Source organism: Rhagoletis pomonella, unplaced genomic scaffold (assembly GCF_013731165.1).
Source record: "Rhagoletis pomonella isolate Grant_MI unplaced genomic scaffold, Rhpom_1.0 Rhpom_scaffold_00001, whole genome shotgun sequence".
In the NCBI taxonomy this organism is placed as follows: Eukaryota; Metazoa; Arthropoda; class Insecta; order Diptera; family Tephritidae; genus Rhagoletis; species Rhagoletis pomonella.
Window position 1 is genome coordinate 27,235,987 of NW_023458555.1, and position 20,225 is coordinate 27,256,211.

The window sequence follows — 20,225 nt, forward strand, 5'->3', positions numbered from 1 at the left end:
ATGTATGTATGTGGGTATATGAATAACGACCGCTTAAAATCGATTTCAAAGTTCAACTTTCGCTGTAGAAATTTTAGGTCTACGTTATGTAGTTTGACTATTGTCAATTAAATCGAATGCTTTGTATTGCATGCGCTCCACGCTTTTCATTTTCAATTTCATAGATTGTTTATAATGACTTTTGCTAAAATTTCAAAATCAAAAGTTATCAAAACAAATTCTATGGGACTAAGAAGTATTATTTTCAACTTTTTAGTCCATTTATAAAAGCGTTGTATATTAAAAAGTTTTTTTTATATTATTTATTTTTTATATTTTATTTTCATTTTTTTATTACTTTTTTTGTATACCGATTACGATAATTCTTTTTTTTTATATGAGAATTGAAGTCGGTTTTGTTTTTTGCTTAAAAATTACTTGTTTCAAATTCTATTCAAGCGACTACCTTTTGATTTCCCTATCGCGCATCACATCAGTCACGTAAAGAGTATTTTTGTACTTATGCTAGAAAGCTTAATGGATTTTAGAATTAATAGGTATACACTTATCAGCGATGTAAGCAAAGTGAAGTTTATAAAATGTGTATAAACAAAAAAAGTGAATTAATTAAAGAAAATGTGTATATAATAATAATTCCTACCTCTTATTTATTTTCTTTTATTTAGTTTTGCATTGCTTAACTTTTTATGGCGCTTTCTCAGAACGATTGACATGACTATGACATTTATTTTCATACTAATAAAAAAAAACATATCTAGTTTTGTTTCAATATTTTGTTTACTATTTTTCTTGCCATTTAATATCAATCCCTTCACATAGCACGTGGTGCAGTTACATACATATTTATATACATATGTATATTTACATACGTAGTATACATGCAGTGGCGCAAATATATGTAAATAGGGCTATTTTTCTTTTGTTTATTTAATGTTCATTATTATTGCTTTTAAGTATAGCCCGAATTTCAAACTTTGTACAAAAAGTAGGACTAAATTTATTAAAACTGTTCTTAGCGTGCAGTTTTATAGCCCATTAAATTTAAGCACAATAAAGTGCAAGTTTGAGATAGCTAGTGCTCACTGTTGACGTTTGGAATTTTTTTATATGGAAAAACATTTTTAACACCATCAAAAAAAAATGCGAAAAATTTTCAGTTTTTTAAAACACGTTAAACTTACACAACAAAAAATTAATGGTCTACAAAACTTCATATCTAAAATGTCTTTTAAACTCTGAATAAAAAGTTTGAAGTTTTGATGAATATATATTTGTTGTACTTGGTTTTTGTTAGACAGTAAGCCATCTTTTATAAAAAAATAATAAACAATAGAAACCAAACTAAAAATGCCAAAACTTCTTAAAATGTTGCGTGCCTATTCATATTTTCGCCACCGTACTTTCCAATGTGTACTGTTTGCTTCTACTTACATTTCCACATACTGCTTATACTAAATAGATTTGCAAGCATATAAATTTATTTGCGCTTACGTTTTTCACGCGTGCTTATGTCGTGCCCACTCAGCGGATATGTTAGAAGCACGTTCCAAACATATATTTAATTTTAATGTATTTGAACATAAATGCTTACAAGCAAATCTGCATTTACAGTGAAACCGCGATATAACGAACTTTGAAAAAACGAAAAGCTCGATATAACAATATTTTTGGTTAGTTCCATAAAAAAACTTCATTCTTGCAAAATTTCCAATACAAAGATGTTCCATAGATACAGGGTCCCGTTATAAAAGGTCTAGCCAAAGGTTTTGGTATTCTACAAATATACATACAATGTATATAACAAAGTATTTGTCAAACTACTTCAACTTCGTTATATCGAGGTTTCACCGTACCGCGAATGCAATGCATACATACACATGGATTTAGTCATGTACTGAAGCATTCACGCTCGCATAAGTCTCTTGTAGGTAGTTGATTATAATTATTTTGATTTTGCGATTAGACAACTTTTATTTTATTTTATAAGCGTACAATTAACAGCCAGTAGTAATTAATTGTTGTATGTTTTTGTGTTGCGTTAAAATTAGCTAAAAATTAAATTCTACTTTTAATATGCAATTTTAACTCGAGAGCAATTAATTTATTTCTATTTTCAAAAATTTATTATATAAACAATTTTGAGTTAGTTATGTATGCTACCTAGGTGTGGCAAAATGTGTTTGTGCATCATATAGCAGTGAGTAGTCAATGTATTTTTGAGTTTCTGTTAATAAATGTTACATAATAAAAAAATAGTAGGGTTCCCCCACAGCAAAAAAAAAAATCCACAGAAAAATTTTTAATGTTGTAAAAAATATCCACGAAAATTAAATTTTTTATTGTTGAGTTTTTAGAAAAATTACACAGTGCAACACTAATTTTAATGTGGCAAATGTTGAAGCCATTTTTGATAGACTTTTTCGGGCTGATTACAAATCCGTAAGTATAAAATTTCTATCAGCTCCAGATTTTGAGGATAATGAGGACAAAGTGTCAAAAAATCGTGTTTTGGCAATATTTGAGAAGCTCTAGCAAAGAAAAAAAAATTATAGAACCTTCCTCTTTAATTAAATCTAAAACTTCCGACTACTGTACCTAGAAAAGGATATAGATTGAGACACAGGAACTCACCACTCAGTTCCTACCACACCTTAACACTTTGACTCCCCACAATTAAAACAATCACACCCATTCTCTCCTAAATTCACCACACCTTTACTCACCTCATCTCAAATTGGGAGCCATTTCGAGATTTTAGAGATTTTCTGGATTATCGCGACTAAATCAAGATTCCCAAGGCCATTTCGGGACTCTCGGGGCCATTTCAAGATTTTCGCGACTATTTCGGAATTTCCGTTATATTTATCAATCCTGTTATCAATAAATCCATCGATTTTGCAATTCTTAGGTTTATCGATAAAAGTATCGATATTGTTATCGATGTAATATTCGATATTGTCATTGCTATATTTATCGATATGTGCACATGTGTATATTGTTAGTGAATATTTATCGATATTTTTATTTTTATATGAATAGATATTGTTATTTGTATATGTATTTGTCAATAATGTTGTCGATATATTAATCGATATTGTTAATGATATATTTATCGATATAAGATATATGTAATAATATTTTTATTGCTATATGTATTTATAGATTTTGTTATCGCTATAATAATCGATATTGTTATTGATATATGCATTTGTCGATATATTTATCGATGCCGTTATCGGCACGAGATGGAAATTTTATTCTACACATATTTCTCCAAACTATGCAAAAAGTAATATAAATCTATTTTTACATAGTCGACTGCGTGTGTCTAGTTGTGAAGATTTTTGCAATATTTCCCAAGTTGCAGCAATAGATCTTTAAGATATTGATTTTCTGCAGCAACAAGTACCTCATCAATAACTCATTTTATTTTTACAGATCCATCAACCATCTCCTCATCGACAACTACAACAGAAGCATCCTTACGCGCAGCTGAGACGACGCAACACGCTGACAGCGCTGCACCCAGTACTGCCATCACCAACAATAGTGCGCCTGCGCCACCATTAGCAATGCCAATAACAACAATAGAGCCAATTATTACAACTGAACCAACAACTGCGCCCACAAGCGAGTACAGCAGCGAGCGACAGGCCAAAGAACATATTGCGCCGCATGATGCGGGCGTTGAGACGCATCAAACGATAACAACTACAACAACAAGTGCGACACCAGGCACAAAGGAAGACGTTATACTGCCGCATGTATTGGCCGAGCATGCGCAACACATTATCGAGGTGGACAAAGCAGAGCACAATCACAATCCGCCGCATATGCACTTAACACCCTACGACGCGGAACACATACAGCATATACATGGACATCATGGACACGAGCACGAGGATGAGCACGATCACGCGCATGAGCACGATCACACGCATGAGCACGCCGACGATGTAGCGCACCTCGATCACATGCACGAGCACAATGGCGACGAAGAACACTCGACGGAGCATGTGATCTCCTCGACCGCAAATGACATTTTCGCTGAGAGCAAGGAACCAAGTAAACCACTCGACAGTCCTTTTTTGGAGAGCAATGCGCATGCGGAGGGTGTGAATGACACACATGGCGGAGAGAAGATCGTGCACACACCCGCTGAGGTGCTGATCAACCAGATCTCACATGAATTTGAAGAGGATGACAAAGATTTGAACAATTTTCGGCATCCGGCAACGCTGATTACTGCCAGCAATAGTGACGAATCGATGATGTCCGCCATGATGGCGGCAGCAATGAAGGAAAATGAAAGAGATGCAACAGCGGCGGGGGGTGAGCCAGCAGCGCGGCATGAAGAAGATCCCTACCACGCGCACATACTCTCCGAGCAGCACGATCGTTTGGCCGAACAGGAAGATTTCAAACTGATCGCGGAGGACTTAAATAGTTCGACAGAGTCGCATTTAGAGACGACAACGCAGAAAGGCAGCGAAGTGGCAAAAAAAGTCGAAGCAAACGCAGAAGATAATTTGGCTGTTGTAGTACCAGCGATTGCTATGATCACTACAACAAATACAACAAATGAAGAACGTGGACGTGCAATGAATATAGTCGAAGTCGAGCAGCATAGAGCCGAAGAAGCGCCTGTTGTGACAACAACGCCGCCATCAAGCGCGATTAAAGAACCAGTTGTGGTGCCGATCGTCGAAGGACAGCTACAGCACCAACACACTGACAATCATATGCACGTAGATGATCACACGACCACTGAAATCACAACCACAACAAAATCAGAAGTCAACAACAACAAGAACAACAACAACAGCGAGGCGACACTTAAAAGCGACGAAGATTCGTCATCAACACCATACCCACAACATTTTTACTATCATGGCGAGGGTCGATCTGTGGGCGATAGCATATCGGCGGAGAATGACGATGTACCATTGAACTATCAATACCACAATTTTGTGACCACAGAACGCGACGGCAACAACAACAACAAAAGTGTTGTACATAAGAGCGGCGCTTTGTTGGATTTAAGCGATATTAACATGGATGAAGACGATCAAATGGATGTGACGCATAATACGCACGAACAAAAGCAACAACAAGAGCAACAACAACAGGAGAAGCAATTTGTAGAGCACAATCACAATAACCATAGTGCGAATGAAGGCGAAGAACAACAACTGAAGATTACCGAGGTTACGAAGGCAGCAGTGGGTGCGGCCGCAGCGGCTATGCTGCAAGACTGCACTGGCAGTGATGAGAAGATGTACAAGGTGAGTGCGTGTGTACTTAAAAAATTTCTTGATATATATGTGTGTGTGTGCGAGAAAAAATTCATATAGTGTGTGACATCATTATTTCGACTGCGAATGAGGTACCTTTTCGTGGGAAAAATAAAAATTTGCAAACCAAGCAAAAAAGGAATTTATTCTATGGAGTTATGAAACAAAATGTTAAACATAGCGTTTCGCATACATATTAGGTAATTACTTCTAAGAATCTTATTTATTCACAACTGGAAATTACTCAAAACATACACAGTATTTCGCTTGCCATTTGACCGTTGCTGAACGATTTGTGTCTTCGCTAATCAATACGCGAAGCTTCACTCCATTGGCTAAAGTTACAAATTTTCATACACTATATCGTTTCACGTAAAGAAACAAAACATAAATAAATAAATTCAGGTAAACAACTTGTCATTTTGCAATCGGCGCACGACTTCGAAAACCAGCTTTCAGCGACGCTTCATTTCACTTTCTTCACGTTCACCAAATTGAACATTGAGGTTTATTTTAACGATCGTTCGCTTGGGCTCCAAATAAATTGCGTAATATTTGAGTACACAAAATGGCATAAAAGAAAAATCGTGTCAGTGCTGAAGTTTTTAATTTTTACTTTTTGCCGCTAAAATATGCAAAGCACACACATACAAAAATCAATCACTTGGAGTTACAGATGTACTGTTTATATAACCTAGTTATTGGCTACTTACTTTTTTTTGTTAGCACCAAATCCACTTCATTTCGCAGGCTTACACTTATTCGTCCCTTGGGCATGAAAAATAAATAACGCGCAGGAAACTTTTACGAAAGTTGTATTCATTAATGCTCAAACATAATGTCTTTTGGCTCAAATGAGGAATTCGAAGAGAAATAGAGTGAAATTTTAAATGAAAGAGCCTTTAATAGTCAACTAGTTTGTCCTCAACCGCTTCGCTGAGAGTATGCCTCAACATATTTACTTTAACTCGGCCTAAAATATAGGTGTATTACACATTTTCCTTTTTTAACTCTCTTCAAAATATTTTAGGACGATAACCCTCGTAAACCTCTTTCGTCTGATACTCATACTGCGATGCTTATTTTAGTTAGCTAATTCAAGTTGAATTTGACATTTCAATAGGTGGATACTCTTCTAAATGAAGACTTTTCGGTTCATACCTATATTGAAATAATTCATTTAAATTTAACTTTCTAAACAGGTGGCAACCCCTCTTCAAAATATTTTCAAACTTCTTTCGTCTGACACCCACATCATCACAATGCATATTTCAATTACCTAAATAAAGTTTAATTTGATTTCTTAAACAGGTGGCAACCCTCTAATATGTTCGTATCGGAATGACTCGGGTTTTATCCGACTAAGGGCTGTTGTTTCGGCGATCTAACCATTTTTAAGTTGGCGAAATCTCTTAAACGTTGTTCATTCATGGAAATCATCCGCTCCGTACTCTTCTGCTCAGGGTTGGCTTCGATTTAAATCCTGGACCAGAAAGCTACACCTGCTGCGTGCGCCAGAGACCACGCCGCCTTCACGGCACACCAGAGTCCGCCCGAGCAACTCAACACAAACACGACCACACCACAACACAACACACCAATAGACCACGCCACAGACACAACCGCATCCCCACCTACACGCCGCCACCAACAACTTCTAGTTCCTCCAACAATCTGCTAGGTGTGTCAGACTAAGATATTCCATAACATTACATCAGTCAAGGGCAACACCTTCTTTGGCTGATGTCACTTTAGAGCATGTTCAGGACTGCGCACCACACGAGGTTGGACCGTTCTGTGCTGCCCGGTCGCTAACCCCTACTGCGATGCCGCAGTCGGTCGAAACGTTGTTGGCAATTTATTATAGTTGACATTTTTTTCATTTTTGGCTTACATTTTCTTCTATTTTTAACCGACTTCACAAAAAGGAGAAAGTTTATCAATTCGTCGGAATATTTTTTCTTTTTTTTATGTATGCTACCGTATAAGTTTTGACCGCGTTAACCGATTGCTATAATTCTTTTTTAAAGGAAAGGTGTTACCTCGCAGTTGGTCCCATATTAACTTGGCTTAAATCTGATCATTGGATCATAAAGAAATTAATGATAATCTTACATTTATATATGATTGAAGTCGGTTTTGTTTTTTCGTTAAAAATTATTTGTTAGATCTTATTGTTAAAAAAAAAATACTTTTTTTATTTCAATGAATTTTTAGGAACTTGCTCTACACTTTTTAATTTAATTATTTTAATCAAATTTTCTTTTTATTTTTAGATTTAGCATTAAAAAGATTTTATTTTATTTCATTTATGTAATTTTTAGGACCTTTCTTCCTTCTTTAATTTCATTTTCTTTTAAATTTCTGATTTTATTGTTTTAAAAAAAATATTTTTTTTAATGTTATTTACTTTTACTCTTAGATTTTATTTTTTTTTAACAAAAAATATGAATATCTTAATTTCTTTTAATTTTTGAAATTTTTATTTATTTTTAATTTTGATTTTGCTTTCTTAAAATTTTTTTTTATGTTTGGTTTTATAGTTTTAAAAAGAAAAATATAATTATTTGTTTTTTTTTGTAATTTATTTAATTTTTAAATAACCTATTGCTAAAAGATAAAAGGAATGAGACCTCCTCTTTACCATATCGTTGAACTAGTTGCTAGATTACCCTGTTAGTCCTTAGATCGGTGATGGGCACCGCCTTTACCATGGGCAAAGCCCTTTTAAGCTTTCTATATATTCATTATAGGGGCGTGCAGAGTAAAAGCTCTCTCTGCCCATCGCTGCTTTAGGCGCCAAAGTCGGCACTGCCCCACCAGAGATGTCTCCCTTTCCACTTAAAAAGTATCTCAGCCGAAGAAAGTTTCGAATTTGTTTATCAGGCAAGTTGACCTAACCTAAGTAAAGGTGTACATGCCATCCACGCGTGCGCAAATATGTACATATGTACGTACCTATGTGTATTTAAACCAACTTAAAAACTGCTTTAATGGCATTCCTGCGCAAATTTTACTGCGCTGCCACCACAAAGAAATGTATTTACCAAAGGTTCAAACCAATTCAACCTTGGTTGCTGCAATATGAAGACAGAGAAAATCAGCCATTTAAGGCCAACACTCTAGCAGTGCCACGCCCATTAGCAGTCACTTAAACAGCTACTTAAATATGCAAAAGAGATTTCACATTGCGCCATCATCAATAGCAACAATTCGAAAAACAACGCTTGCAAGCAAGCTATTGACTTGCAGACGACTTGCCGTGTATGTATGTATCTAAGAGTATGTGGCAAATGGAATGCGGTACGCAGTAGCATGCGACAGGCGGCAGACGATTGGTGGTGGCATGTGGCATATGCATGTCCACTACAACAACTATTGGCATGACATGCGTCACGACGAGCCGACTGAACGCTTCACTGCCGCCTTGTGCAGTGTGCAAACAACACGACAATAAATGAAAATATTTGCAGACCATATTGAAAAGTGAAAGTAAAATTCGATTTTTATTTTATGTTTGCGAGCTTCGCGTTTTTCACTTGTGTATGTACTCATATGTATGTAACCACAAAAATGCATCAATGAAAGCAAAATAAACTGCAAAAAAACGGAGGCGGACAAACAAGTGAATATGTATCTACATATGTATATGAACACATGTGAATATGTATGTACGAGGGCAATTGAAAAAGTCAGGGAATTAAAATGCAACACTGCTCCCTTCAGCTGCCATCTGATAATAGACTACGGTAATATTTTGAGTATGCTGCATAATATCGAGAAATTTATTTTTGATGCAGAAATGTATCTACATGTATGCCCTAGGAACATTTCTCAATCAAAAATAAAATTTTGAAAAAATGTCGCTTATGTTTTTTTGGCAGGTAGGGCTCGATATAGTTTGTGTTTGATAGCAGAGAACCTCGTAAAATTTCACGAAATTGAAAAAAGTAAATTTCGTATGCTGACCAGACATTATTTTACGTGTAAAAGACCATCTCCGAAATCAAGGAAAGACCTGATAAATACTATACTGCACCATCACTTTAAATGGTTAAGAAGTAGTTTACTGAGTTTTTAAACATATGTAAATAATCGGTCTGCACGATGGGTGCATTCACTCGACCAACAGCGTAACCGTGTGCCAACTTCAAACGAGTGTTGGACGCAATCCCAATGAATTATTGGGCCGTTTCGGAACAGTGGACGAAATATGGATCCACCACATCACACCTGAGAGCATGAAACTATCAAAAGCGCGCACAAAATAAGGCCAAATTGAGTATGTAGGCCAATAAGTTAATGGGATACACGCGGTGTGGCTTATATCGATTACCTTGAAAAAGCCAAAACGACTGCCAGCGAATATTGTTCGGAGATTTTAGATAGACTCGATGTTACTTTGAAGCAAAAATTACCACATTTAGCCGAGAAAAAAGTGTTATTAGAAAATCCATCAATTGTGCTACGAATTCCTACCCCGTCCACCATATTCATCAGTTTGAGCCCACAGCGACTATTTCCTGTTTCCAAACCCAAAGAAATTGCTGTACAGTAAGAGATTTGGGTCGAATGAAAAGGACATCACTGGAACAAACGCTTATTTTGGGGATCTTGAAAACCCCTATTATTTGGAACGAAAAACCTGGGTTCAATGCATCGAGCTAAAAGGAGAAAACATTGACAAATAAAACGCTGTTTTGCCGGAAAATATAACTTTTATTCCAAAAGTCACTGACTTTTCAAATTACCCTCGTATAATCGCACACGTAACTGCAGGTGTATGTAAGCACTTACAACTGACTGCGCTCTCACAAACCTGTGTTGACGGCAGGCATTCCGATAGCTAGGCAGCGTTTTAATGAGTACCGGCCGGCAACAAGTGTTCGCTCGCATGCACTCTATTCATTGCTGGTCAACCGCTAATTATGGGCGCGGAAGGTGCTGAGTACCATTTGGCCTGCAGCGTTGAATAACTTTGAACTATTGTACAATTGTAGTTATAGTAACAATTGGTGGTGAAGCAAAAATAGTTAATATAATAACTAGCAAATTGGTGGCAGCACTTTCAGTTATATAAAATCAAACAATGTGCAGTAAGAAAAGCTATATAGTGGATATGGTGGTATGTAATTAAAATTATTTTTAATTCAAACACTGGCAAATAAAAGAGAATTGAAAAAAAAATTCCAATACAAAGCCACAAATACGGTTAAGTTAAGGCTTAATAAGCGGCGCTGCCGATGTATGATATGGGCAGACAAACTCTGGAAATATTTCCTTGGTTCCCTGGCCTTCCTTAAAAGTAGGACTAGGTTACTATGGGAAACCCCTGACCCAGACGGTATTATACCGTTAATGCTGCAGAAATTGCCGGAGCTCATGGTATTCTGGATAGAAAGGGCCTAAGTAGCCAGTATCAGCTTGTCTAATATCCCACAAAGCCGGAGAAAAGTTAAAGTTGTCTACATTCTTAATCACGTAAAAGCTAAAGACTTCACACCAATAAATCTGCTAAAGCTGCCTTTACACGGGTCGATTTTTGTCGTTCAACTAAGTTCAGCCAGTGTAAATGCCAATTCAATCGTAAAATGTAAGTGTTTTGGCTGTCCGATTTCTCAGTCGACAGAAATTGACACGTGTAAAGGCAGCTTAAATGTTTTGAAGATATTATAATATTTGCACATAAGGTATTTTCTGAAAAACTCCAAAATTTCGAAAGCTACATTCATACGTAAATCAAGATCATTACAAGTAGTGCACGTTGGTGGCTTTCCTCGCCATGGATGGGGCCTTCAAGAATATAACCATTGAATCATGTAGTCATTCCCTTGTAAAGATGAAAATATCTGACTACATATTGAAGTGGATCACTTAGAATAATAATAATAAATAATTTATTAGTGTTTGCCGAGCTTCCCCTCTGATTCATGGCTCTCTTATAAACATAATCATAATATCACACACTGGTTCAGCAAAACTGTCCCTCTATGCAAATAGAAGAACTTCCCAAGTGGGAGTCCTGTCCCCTCAACTAGTTATGGGTGGTAGCACTCGACGATATTTTACTGGATCTCAACAAAGTTGTAGTGGAGGTAGTAGCGGATGCAGATGATGTAGGGGTGGAGATATCAAGTCTTTGCCCCGCGACTATTAGCGAAATCCTAGAAGGAGCTTTGCTCGAGCTACACAGCTGGGCCACAAAACAAAATTGATGCTGTTTACCAACGAAACTAAAATAACCCAATTCAGGCTTCCTCTGTTTAATAGAACTAATCTCATATTGTCCGCTAAACTACAGAGGAGCGTGTGTAAAGGCATTAGAGGCACTACGAGTACAACGTCAGGACTGGCTCTTAATGCTATGTTGAATTTGTCGCCCCTAGATTTAGCGATCCAAGAAAAAATAATGAAAGCGTATCAAAATGGTACTCTCAGCGCTAATTGGGTCCTGGCCAAGTGGTCAGATAACGCTTCCACAAGCCAAACAAGTAAACTGTTGAGTAACGGGTTTGCGTATTGCCAGGGCATAAAGTTACTACGCCAACAACCAATATTAAAGAGAAGCAGCCAAAATATATTATCGATTCACTGTTTTTAGGGACATGTCTGGCATCGGTTTTGCGGCTAATTTACTTGTCATCTTACCAATAATAGCAGCGTATGCCCTTTCTCTAAAAACGTTAAAGGTTGTTTCACTTGTGCCCAGAATCAATTTGGTTGTAACGCACGACTTCCTAGGCTACTATGCCGTACTCCGAAACATCAGATATTTGCCAAGTCCGAGAGACCTTCAGGGCATTAACTGAGCGCAATCCTCTGTAAGAATTATCAAACGCAGCGAACATCATTTATTCAGCTTGGTGCAGATGGTCACAGATCAAATCCCATAGTGGGACTTCGGGAAGGGCAAGCGGGTGTTTGGTGGACGATGGCGGTAGTCTGAGGTTAAATCATACTGATAGACCCAGGATACGATTAATAAAATAGCCGAAGACTTCCCTGAAGGTCAGCTCAAAGTTTTTGAAAACCAAAGCATCCGACACGCACAAGGAAATGGTTAGTACAGGTAGCATTCTTGTAAAGAGTGACAAAATCGATGACTAATCCTCCAAGCCTATTTAGTTTAGCTTTTTCAGTACTAGTATTGTTGCACAATGCGGTCTCAATCAAAAGATCAACTCCAGTTCGTCACGGTTTATCGTCATTCTAAAGAAATAACTTTCGAAATCACAAATCTTTGTTAAATATATTTTAAAAATAATAATAATATTTTGGCGATTACCCTTTTGCTAAGTGTTTGGCCGAGCTTCTACTCCTTTTGGTGGGGTCCGTCTTGGCTTTTTAACACAAATAGACTGACCTACAAGTTTACGCCTCCTCCGAACGGGAAATGATTTTTATGAGAAGTTTTTTTCCAGGCACAAATATACTCGAAGCTTTGCCATTGCCTGTCGAAGTGCGACCGCTGTTAGATAAAATTTGCTCGAACCAGTGATAGAACCCTGGTCCTATAGGTACATAGTACACACGTCTAACTTCGCAGACTCTGCGGTCGCCGATTCCTCAGCTAAAGTTTATTTTTTTCATGCTTTTGGTGCGGTGTTAAATTTTGTTTGGTCTCGGCGTTGTTCGATCTTGCCTATAATTTTTCGCTCTTTAGCTATCTTGAGGTTGATTTGGTAGGGATATATGAGCAAATGAAAAATTACTGGGAAGTTGGTGAACACACTGGAATTGTACGTTTGATATTGTACACAAATTTCATCATCACTGCTGAGTTTACGGACATAAATAGTGATTTATCGATCTCTCTTCCAAAATTCGTAAACTTTTTCAGTATACGCCAACGCTGAGGATCTGATGCGATAGCAGATTAAAACCAGAATTGAGCTTTCTGTACAGTTCGTACATTTTGGAACAGTTATCAATCTCTTTCCTTTTTTGACCTAGGCCGTACAAGTATAGAGATCACATAGTCATCTCTTTTGCTCTCATGGCTTTTTGGAGTTTGTAAAAGTTCGCTTTGACCAAAAAAACATCGAGAAAAAACTGATTAACTGTTAACTGTGAGTTTATTGTACAAATCACATTTATCTATACTCCATTGGTGGATCATATGATCAACTCATTTTGCAATCATGCCACCCAGACCGATATATTTTCCGTCAGCCACTTGCCACCATTGCGGAAACTTGCTTTCCATTTCGCAAATATTTACTTATTTTTTAAGTAAGTAATCGGGTAAATTGTTGATAATTAAATTGGCGCAGACCAGTTTTCGAGTCGAGGCAATCGCGGAACCAACCGTTTGCAAACAACCTTCCAAAAAATGCAAAGAAAGTCATTTGGAAAAACGAAAAAAATTTAACAGAGAAATGCCGCTCACATCAAAATGTTTTGATCAGATTTTCAGCAAAGCAAAGTGGCTTCACATTGCAACGCGAAATCCAGTTTGCAAATGGCAACGAGTGGTTTTAAAATAGCAATTGCAAAATTTAAAAAAAGCTTAAATTTAAAATAAAGTTTATTCATACAAAACAAAAATAAAAATTACACGAAAAGAGGTTACAACAAATTTTTGAGATTTATTTCCATAAAATAACAATAAAATATAAAGAAAGAAATAAATAATAAAAATTGACGCTCCAATAGTTGCCATAAAAAATGTCCCAAAAACAAGGGGGCTTGCAAATAAAATAAAAAAAAAATAAAAAAACTCAAAACAACAAAACAATGCACAAATAATTGCGAATTTGCACCTGAATGAAAAAGTGAAGTGAAAAATGCAAAGCAACAGCAGAAAAAAAAAACAAAACAAAAAATTAATGCAAAATAAAAGAGTTGCAGCAAGCAAGCACGCCATGTTGCATATTTCATTTTTTTTTTTTGGTTAGGTGGTTTGTTTGCTTCGCCCGCTGTACAGTGGTGTCGCCCTTTACTTTTTTTGAAAAAATTATGAGTTGGCGTAGGACATTAGTTTTTCGTGTGTAATTCTTTACATCTAAACTAAGAAAAAACAAAATAAAAATGTGCGTAATCGGTTTATTTTAAAGCATAACTCCCATATAAATCTAACCTCAAAATCGTCTCAAATGATCACAATGAAAAAAGAAATCGATTAAGCGGTGACTATTTGTCCGTTCGTCCGTCTATGCAAACGATAACTCGAGTAAAAATCTGAAGACCTATTAAAGATTTGACTTATCTCCTCTCGTGAACCACTGTACGCCGCCGCGCTACAATTTCATAAAAGTCACTTGAAAAATGCGCGCAGCCGCCCTAATATGGTCGCGAGTGGGTAAGTCAACAAGAAACAAACATTTGCATCGTTAACATACACACACACACGCAAACACCGGCACAATTACTTTTGCCTTCGTATTTTGCCATGCAACGCAAAAGCAGCTGCAGCAGCCGTAATGGCCACACAACGGCAAAGTGGCTGTTGCTTTATGTGCAGCTGAAAAATGTTTGCTTACTTTGGCATTATCTGTCTGGTGGTTGCTCCACTTTGCCTAAATATATACTTATTGGTAAAAAAAAAAAATATTTAACTTTTGATACATCGGAACGTGTAAGTAGTGCACTGAAAGTGCAAAGCAGGTTAGGAAATTGGGTGGGAAAAGTTGAATTGAGCTTAAGGACTAAAAAATTTAAAAAGTCGTTTAAGGAAACTAGAAAGTAGCAAAATATATGAGATTTATTGTGAAACATCTCAAAAAAATTTGCAGAGAAGAGAGAAAGGAAAATGTTGACCTTTCAGGCCACGCCAAAATATATTGTGCTGACATTAATCGTTAATCCAAGCCAGCCAAAAATAGTAGATACTTACTTACTATTGAAGTTCGCTATTATTCACTTTTTTGTTTTGTAATTCCAAGTACTTTAAACTGCTTTACCAATTTTCACGCTATTGATGAGTTACAGATACGACAGTAAGTGTTTTGTTCCGGTCGTTGCCTGACAGCTTGTGCACCCAGAGCCACTTCCCTCATCAAAAGAGCAGTTAGTCGAGTCACACGCTTTCTGTACAGTTAAACTGAAGTCTATTATGGGCAATAGAAACCCCAAATGTATGCTGGCCTTTCTGAATTTTAGGGGTGTCGATCTATGGTAAGCCCTCAATATTAAAATATCCAAGACTGAACCGTTCAGAGCCCGCTCGCCATTAACAGGACAACTCTGGCAACTGCCTTTCAACTCACCACAGTCTTTCGTAAGACAATTGTCAATTTTGGCAACTGTCTTGAAAAATCTTTTCCGTCTGTTGAAAGACTAATTGAAAGCACTGCTGACGGGGCGGCCTTAGCGTTTTTTGTGTTTTTTTTTTTTTGGCAATAAGTTTTGTAAAATTTAAATTTAAAATATATATATTTTTCTTAAAAAAAAATAAATTAAAAAAGAAAAAAAATAAACTATGTTTCTTAAATATGAATTAAATAATTATAATTTAAAATAAATATCTTTCTTTTATAAAAATCAAATCAAAAAATTAAAAGGAAGAAAAAATATATAATCCTAAAAACTAAATTAAATTAAATAAAAAACAATTTTCTGTTTAAAAAATGTTTACAAAGACTTAAAAAGGAAAAATTAATTAATTTCCTAATATAAATGAAAACAAAAAAAATATTCAAATGAATTATAAAAAACGAAAAATATAAATATGTTACTAAAAATTAAATGAAATTAAAAAACTATTTTTTAACGAAATCTAAAAATTATTAAAAAACAGAATTTAAAAGAAAATTAAAAATAATTACATAAAAACATATATAAGTTTCCAAAAACTAAATGGAATTAAAAACGTATATATTTACTTTTAAAGTAATGAATTCTAAAAGTTTAAAGACAATTAAATTTAACAAAAATAAAATTTTAAAAGGGGAAAATTAAGTTTCTAAACATTTAATGAAATAAAAAATTTTATGTATATTTTTGAACACAAAACTAAGAAATAATTAAATTAAAAATATGAAATAAGTTCCTAAATATTAGTTGAAATCAAAAAAAAATAATAATTTTCTTTTTAAAACAATAAAATCTACAATTTTATAGAAAGTTAAATTAAAAAAAGAAAGATATGCAATAAGAATTAAATGTAATTAAAAAAAATTCTTTTTAAAACAATAAAATCTAAAAATTAAAAATTAATTTGTTTAAAAAATCTAATAAGAAGTAAATGAAATTAAAAAAAAAAACTTTTTAAAGCAATAAAATTTAAAAATTAAAAATAAATTTGTTTAAAAAATAAAAAGAAAGAAATAAAATACCTAAAATAAGTTTCTAAAATTTAAATTAAATTAAAAAATATATAGGTATTTCCAATCTGGCGTTACGTGACGCTCATATCATAAAATGTAAAAAAAAATAATTGAAAACGTCAAAAATTTAAAAAGGTTTTTCTAGATTTGCATAGAAATTAAATGGCCCTTTATTCATTAAAAATAAATTACAACTATTGATAGTAGCGATTTAAAAATACTAGTAAACTTACGCGCTGGTGTGACTTTACAAAAAAGCAGAAGTGGATTTTGACTTCGATTACAAAAATGCAAAACTCTACGAATTGGGCAAGACTATTTGCATAAAAGTTATTGTAGTTATACGGGAAATGTTTAAAGTTAATTTTCCAAGTTTTTAAATGTAGAAATCTTTTCTGCTTTATGATTAAACAGCTGAATCATTTTTGGCGAAAATTCTTCTGCTAACATAACCAGTATATATTATATAAAGATATAGGTCCTTTAATTTTTTTACGCGGTAGACTTTACGCTGAAATCATCCATGTTTATGTACATATTTTTCTTAAAAAAAAAAAAATTATTTATAAAATATTACGATGCCGGAGGATTCGAACCTCGGATCTCTCGAATGCTACACCAGTACTTGGCTCACTCGGCCATTGCGACTGTTGCTCAAGGGCTTTTCACCATGAAAGCTGGCAAGGGACTTTCGTAACAGAATAAACAAAGCCCCACCAACTAACTATCTTAGCCAGAATTGCCCTCTAATTCTGTGGGCGCCTGAAAACAGATTAACATAACGCAATGCTTTCGTGTGCATTATGGCCATTTTTACTTTGCTTTATACGTTTAGGAGTATTGCTTGTACAGCTAAGAAGCCCAATTTCCGAGTGGCTATAGAAATGCAGGATCGCCTTACTTTCAGGAAGTAACATGCTTTAGCTTCCTCGAAGATGTCTAAAGTGTCAGACTGGAAATTACTTTCCGAAGTTCTAAACTTCTTTGAAGGGTAGCCGAAAAACTTTTGGAATTTAAATTGCCATTCATTTCCAAATATGAATAAATTGCATAAGAAGCTTTTTTAATACGAAAAAGCAGCTGCCCTAGGGGGGTTTGAAAGCATAGGTATAAATGGTACTTTAACTTAGCTAAGTTACCGGTAAATTATATTTACATACACAATATAACTGGCACGAAGAAGCCAGCCAAAGATATGAAAAATTCAAAATTTTTTGCAATTAAGCACACAAAATGCCATGCTGTCTCAATGACAATGGCAATAAAAAATCTGCAAAACATGTTGTACGCCACATTTAGCAATTAAGATCGGGCGATACTTAAAAGCTGAATTAGATAAAATTTTCAGCAGCGCGGGCTAATTTTTGGATAAACTAGTTTTTTAAGTGCTTTACCTGTTCAATAAATTTGTGCTAAAAATATTAATTTAATTGGTTTTTAAACTTGATTTGCAGTTCCTGTTAAACCACAAATATTTTATAGAATAAACATAGAAATTTATAGTATGAAACGAAAGTAAGAATTAACAATTGATATAATAAAAACTGGTTAAAGAGCTTGAGCGTTTTCTTTATATTTCTATGTACAAACAAGTTTCAATTAAACAAAAAACTAAAGACTTAAGCAACAAACTCGTATATTTCGTTTCACTTCTACCATTAAATATTGTTCAATGCATTTGTATAAAACACCTTTTATGGCATTTCCTTATTAGCCGAATGCAAACAAAGCAAATAATGCCAAACCCGCCCGAACAACCACAGGCGCATACATATTTTTTTTTTTAGTTTTTTTTTGTTATAATATACCGCATTTAAAACTGCGTGCATGCATAATTGATTGGCAGAGAGTACATACTTGGTACATATAAGACACTCAGCAGGCGGATGACGTGTAGAGTATTTGAATCAACCCACATAACGGCTTTGTCTGCCTACCATGGTTTGATCTGCTGCTGCTGCTGTACGTTTTGTAATAAGTCATTGTGTGTTAATAAAATTGTTGGTAATAAATATTTGCTGAAACGGCATGTTGTCGCTAGCGTTGCTGAGGCGATTGCGCAGCATTAATGTGATTTGTTGTTAATTACAACAAATAGCGCAACTGTTAATGGAAATAAAGAAATAAAGAAAATAGCCAATGTAGTAGAAAAAGCGCTTAAATGTTTAGAACGTCACTGTCAATTAGTAAACTCTGCTAAAGTTGTTTTTTATTGAATAGGAAATTTTCTGAACAGTGAATGATGATTTGACAGATACATATTTGCATATGTACATCATGTCGCTGTTGTTGTCTAATGCACGTGCGTACATTTTTTGTATGCACATAAATGCATATACGAGTATATTTTGATTAGTATAAGAATGAGTAGCTTCAAGGACGTCGGAAAGACATAAATAGTAGCGATGTAGCGTATTACAGAAATGGATGCTAATGATATGAATATACATATAAACCAAAGGATTTGAATAATGATATTGCATAACATTGGGCTTGTTATCGATGACTAAGGCGAAAAATTTATATCGAATAACACTGAGATTGATAACAATATTCATCAAAATCGATAAATATATCAGTAATTTAATCGATATTGATAGATTCACCGGTTAATAAATCGATGAATATAACGACAAAAAAAAATATTATCTATGATGACGATAAATTCAAAATTTTATCGACATATTTATCGAAATGATCAATGTCTTAATAAATATATCGATAACAATGCATAAATAAGTCATGTATATCGATAAAATTGCTGTTAGTAAACCAGTGGCTATGAGTCCCTATTTATGAGCTTTTCAGTGGTCGATATCGATAAATATATCGATTAAAAAATCGATATTCGTAACTAATACGATCAATATACGGCTAAAATATCTATAATAATGACAAATATATCGATGACGTTGTCGATAGCTGCAATTAAAATTGTTTCGACACAACTATCGAAATAAACTCATATATAAAGGGGTAACAGTAAATATTTTAATCGACAAATAAAGATAAATAAGTTATGTGCATCAAAAATTGCCGTGTTAATAAATTGACATTGGTAGCTATCTTCACGTGCTGTAAATATCTATCGATAAGTTAAAAAAAAATATAGATGAATATAAATCGGGGCAAAGTAGCATCGTTGAGTTTCTTATAAAAAACAATATATCGATAATAAAATCGCTTTTGATAAACAAACCGATTAATGTACGATTGGGCTATTTAAAACTATAACGATAAATAAATCAATAGCGACTCTTTTATCCAAATAATATGCAAATCCAAAAATATCTTAAATATGTCGATAACAATATCGATAAATCTGTTGTACTGATAACTTTTCCGTAACTAAATCATTAGTGATATCAATATTGATAAATCGAAAAAGGCTTGATAAATATCAAAAAATATATCGGCCATGAAACCTAGTATATTAATACATACATATACACAAGATTATAACGTTAAATATATCAATGGCGATATTATAGCCACAAAAAAATTTGTATCAACACATTTATCGAAATACAATAGTCGTTATTATTAAATATTAAAATCGATACAATTCCTGTTAGAGAATCATTAATGATAAATATGTATATTGATATATCAAAAAATTACGACTTTTTTAATGAAAAAATTTTTCTGAGGCAAGAAAATCTAA

At 34.5% G+C, this 20,225-nt stretch overlaps 1 protein-coding gene across 1 annotated transcript in view; it reads left to right on the forward strand.

Moving 5' to 3' along the window:
• The first annotated feature begins 2,174 nt into the window (after window positions 1–2,174).
• Window positions 2,175–20,225, forward strand: part of LOC118742691 (putative epidermal cell surface receptor) — a 39,829-nt gene continuing 21,778 nt past the window's right edge. The window contains exons 1-2 of the mRNA XM_036474992.1: window positions 2,175–2,178; window positions 3,439–5,285. Coding sequence (XP_036330885.1) covers window positions 2,175–2,178; window positions 3,439–5,285 — 1,851 coding nt within the window. The remainder of the gene's footprint in view (window positions 2,179–3,438; window positions 5,286–20,225) is intronic.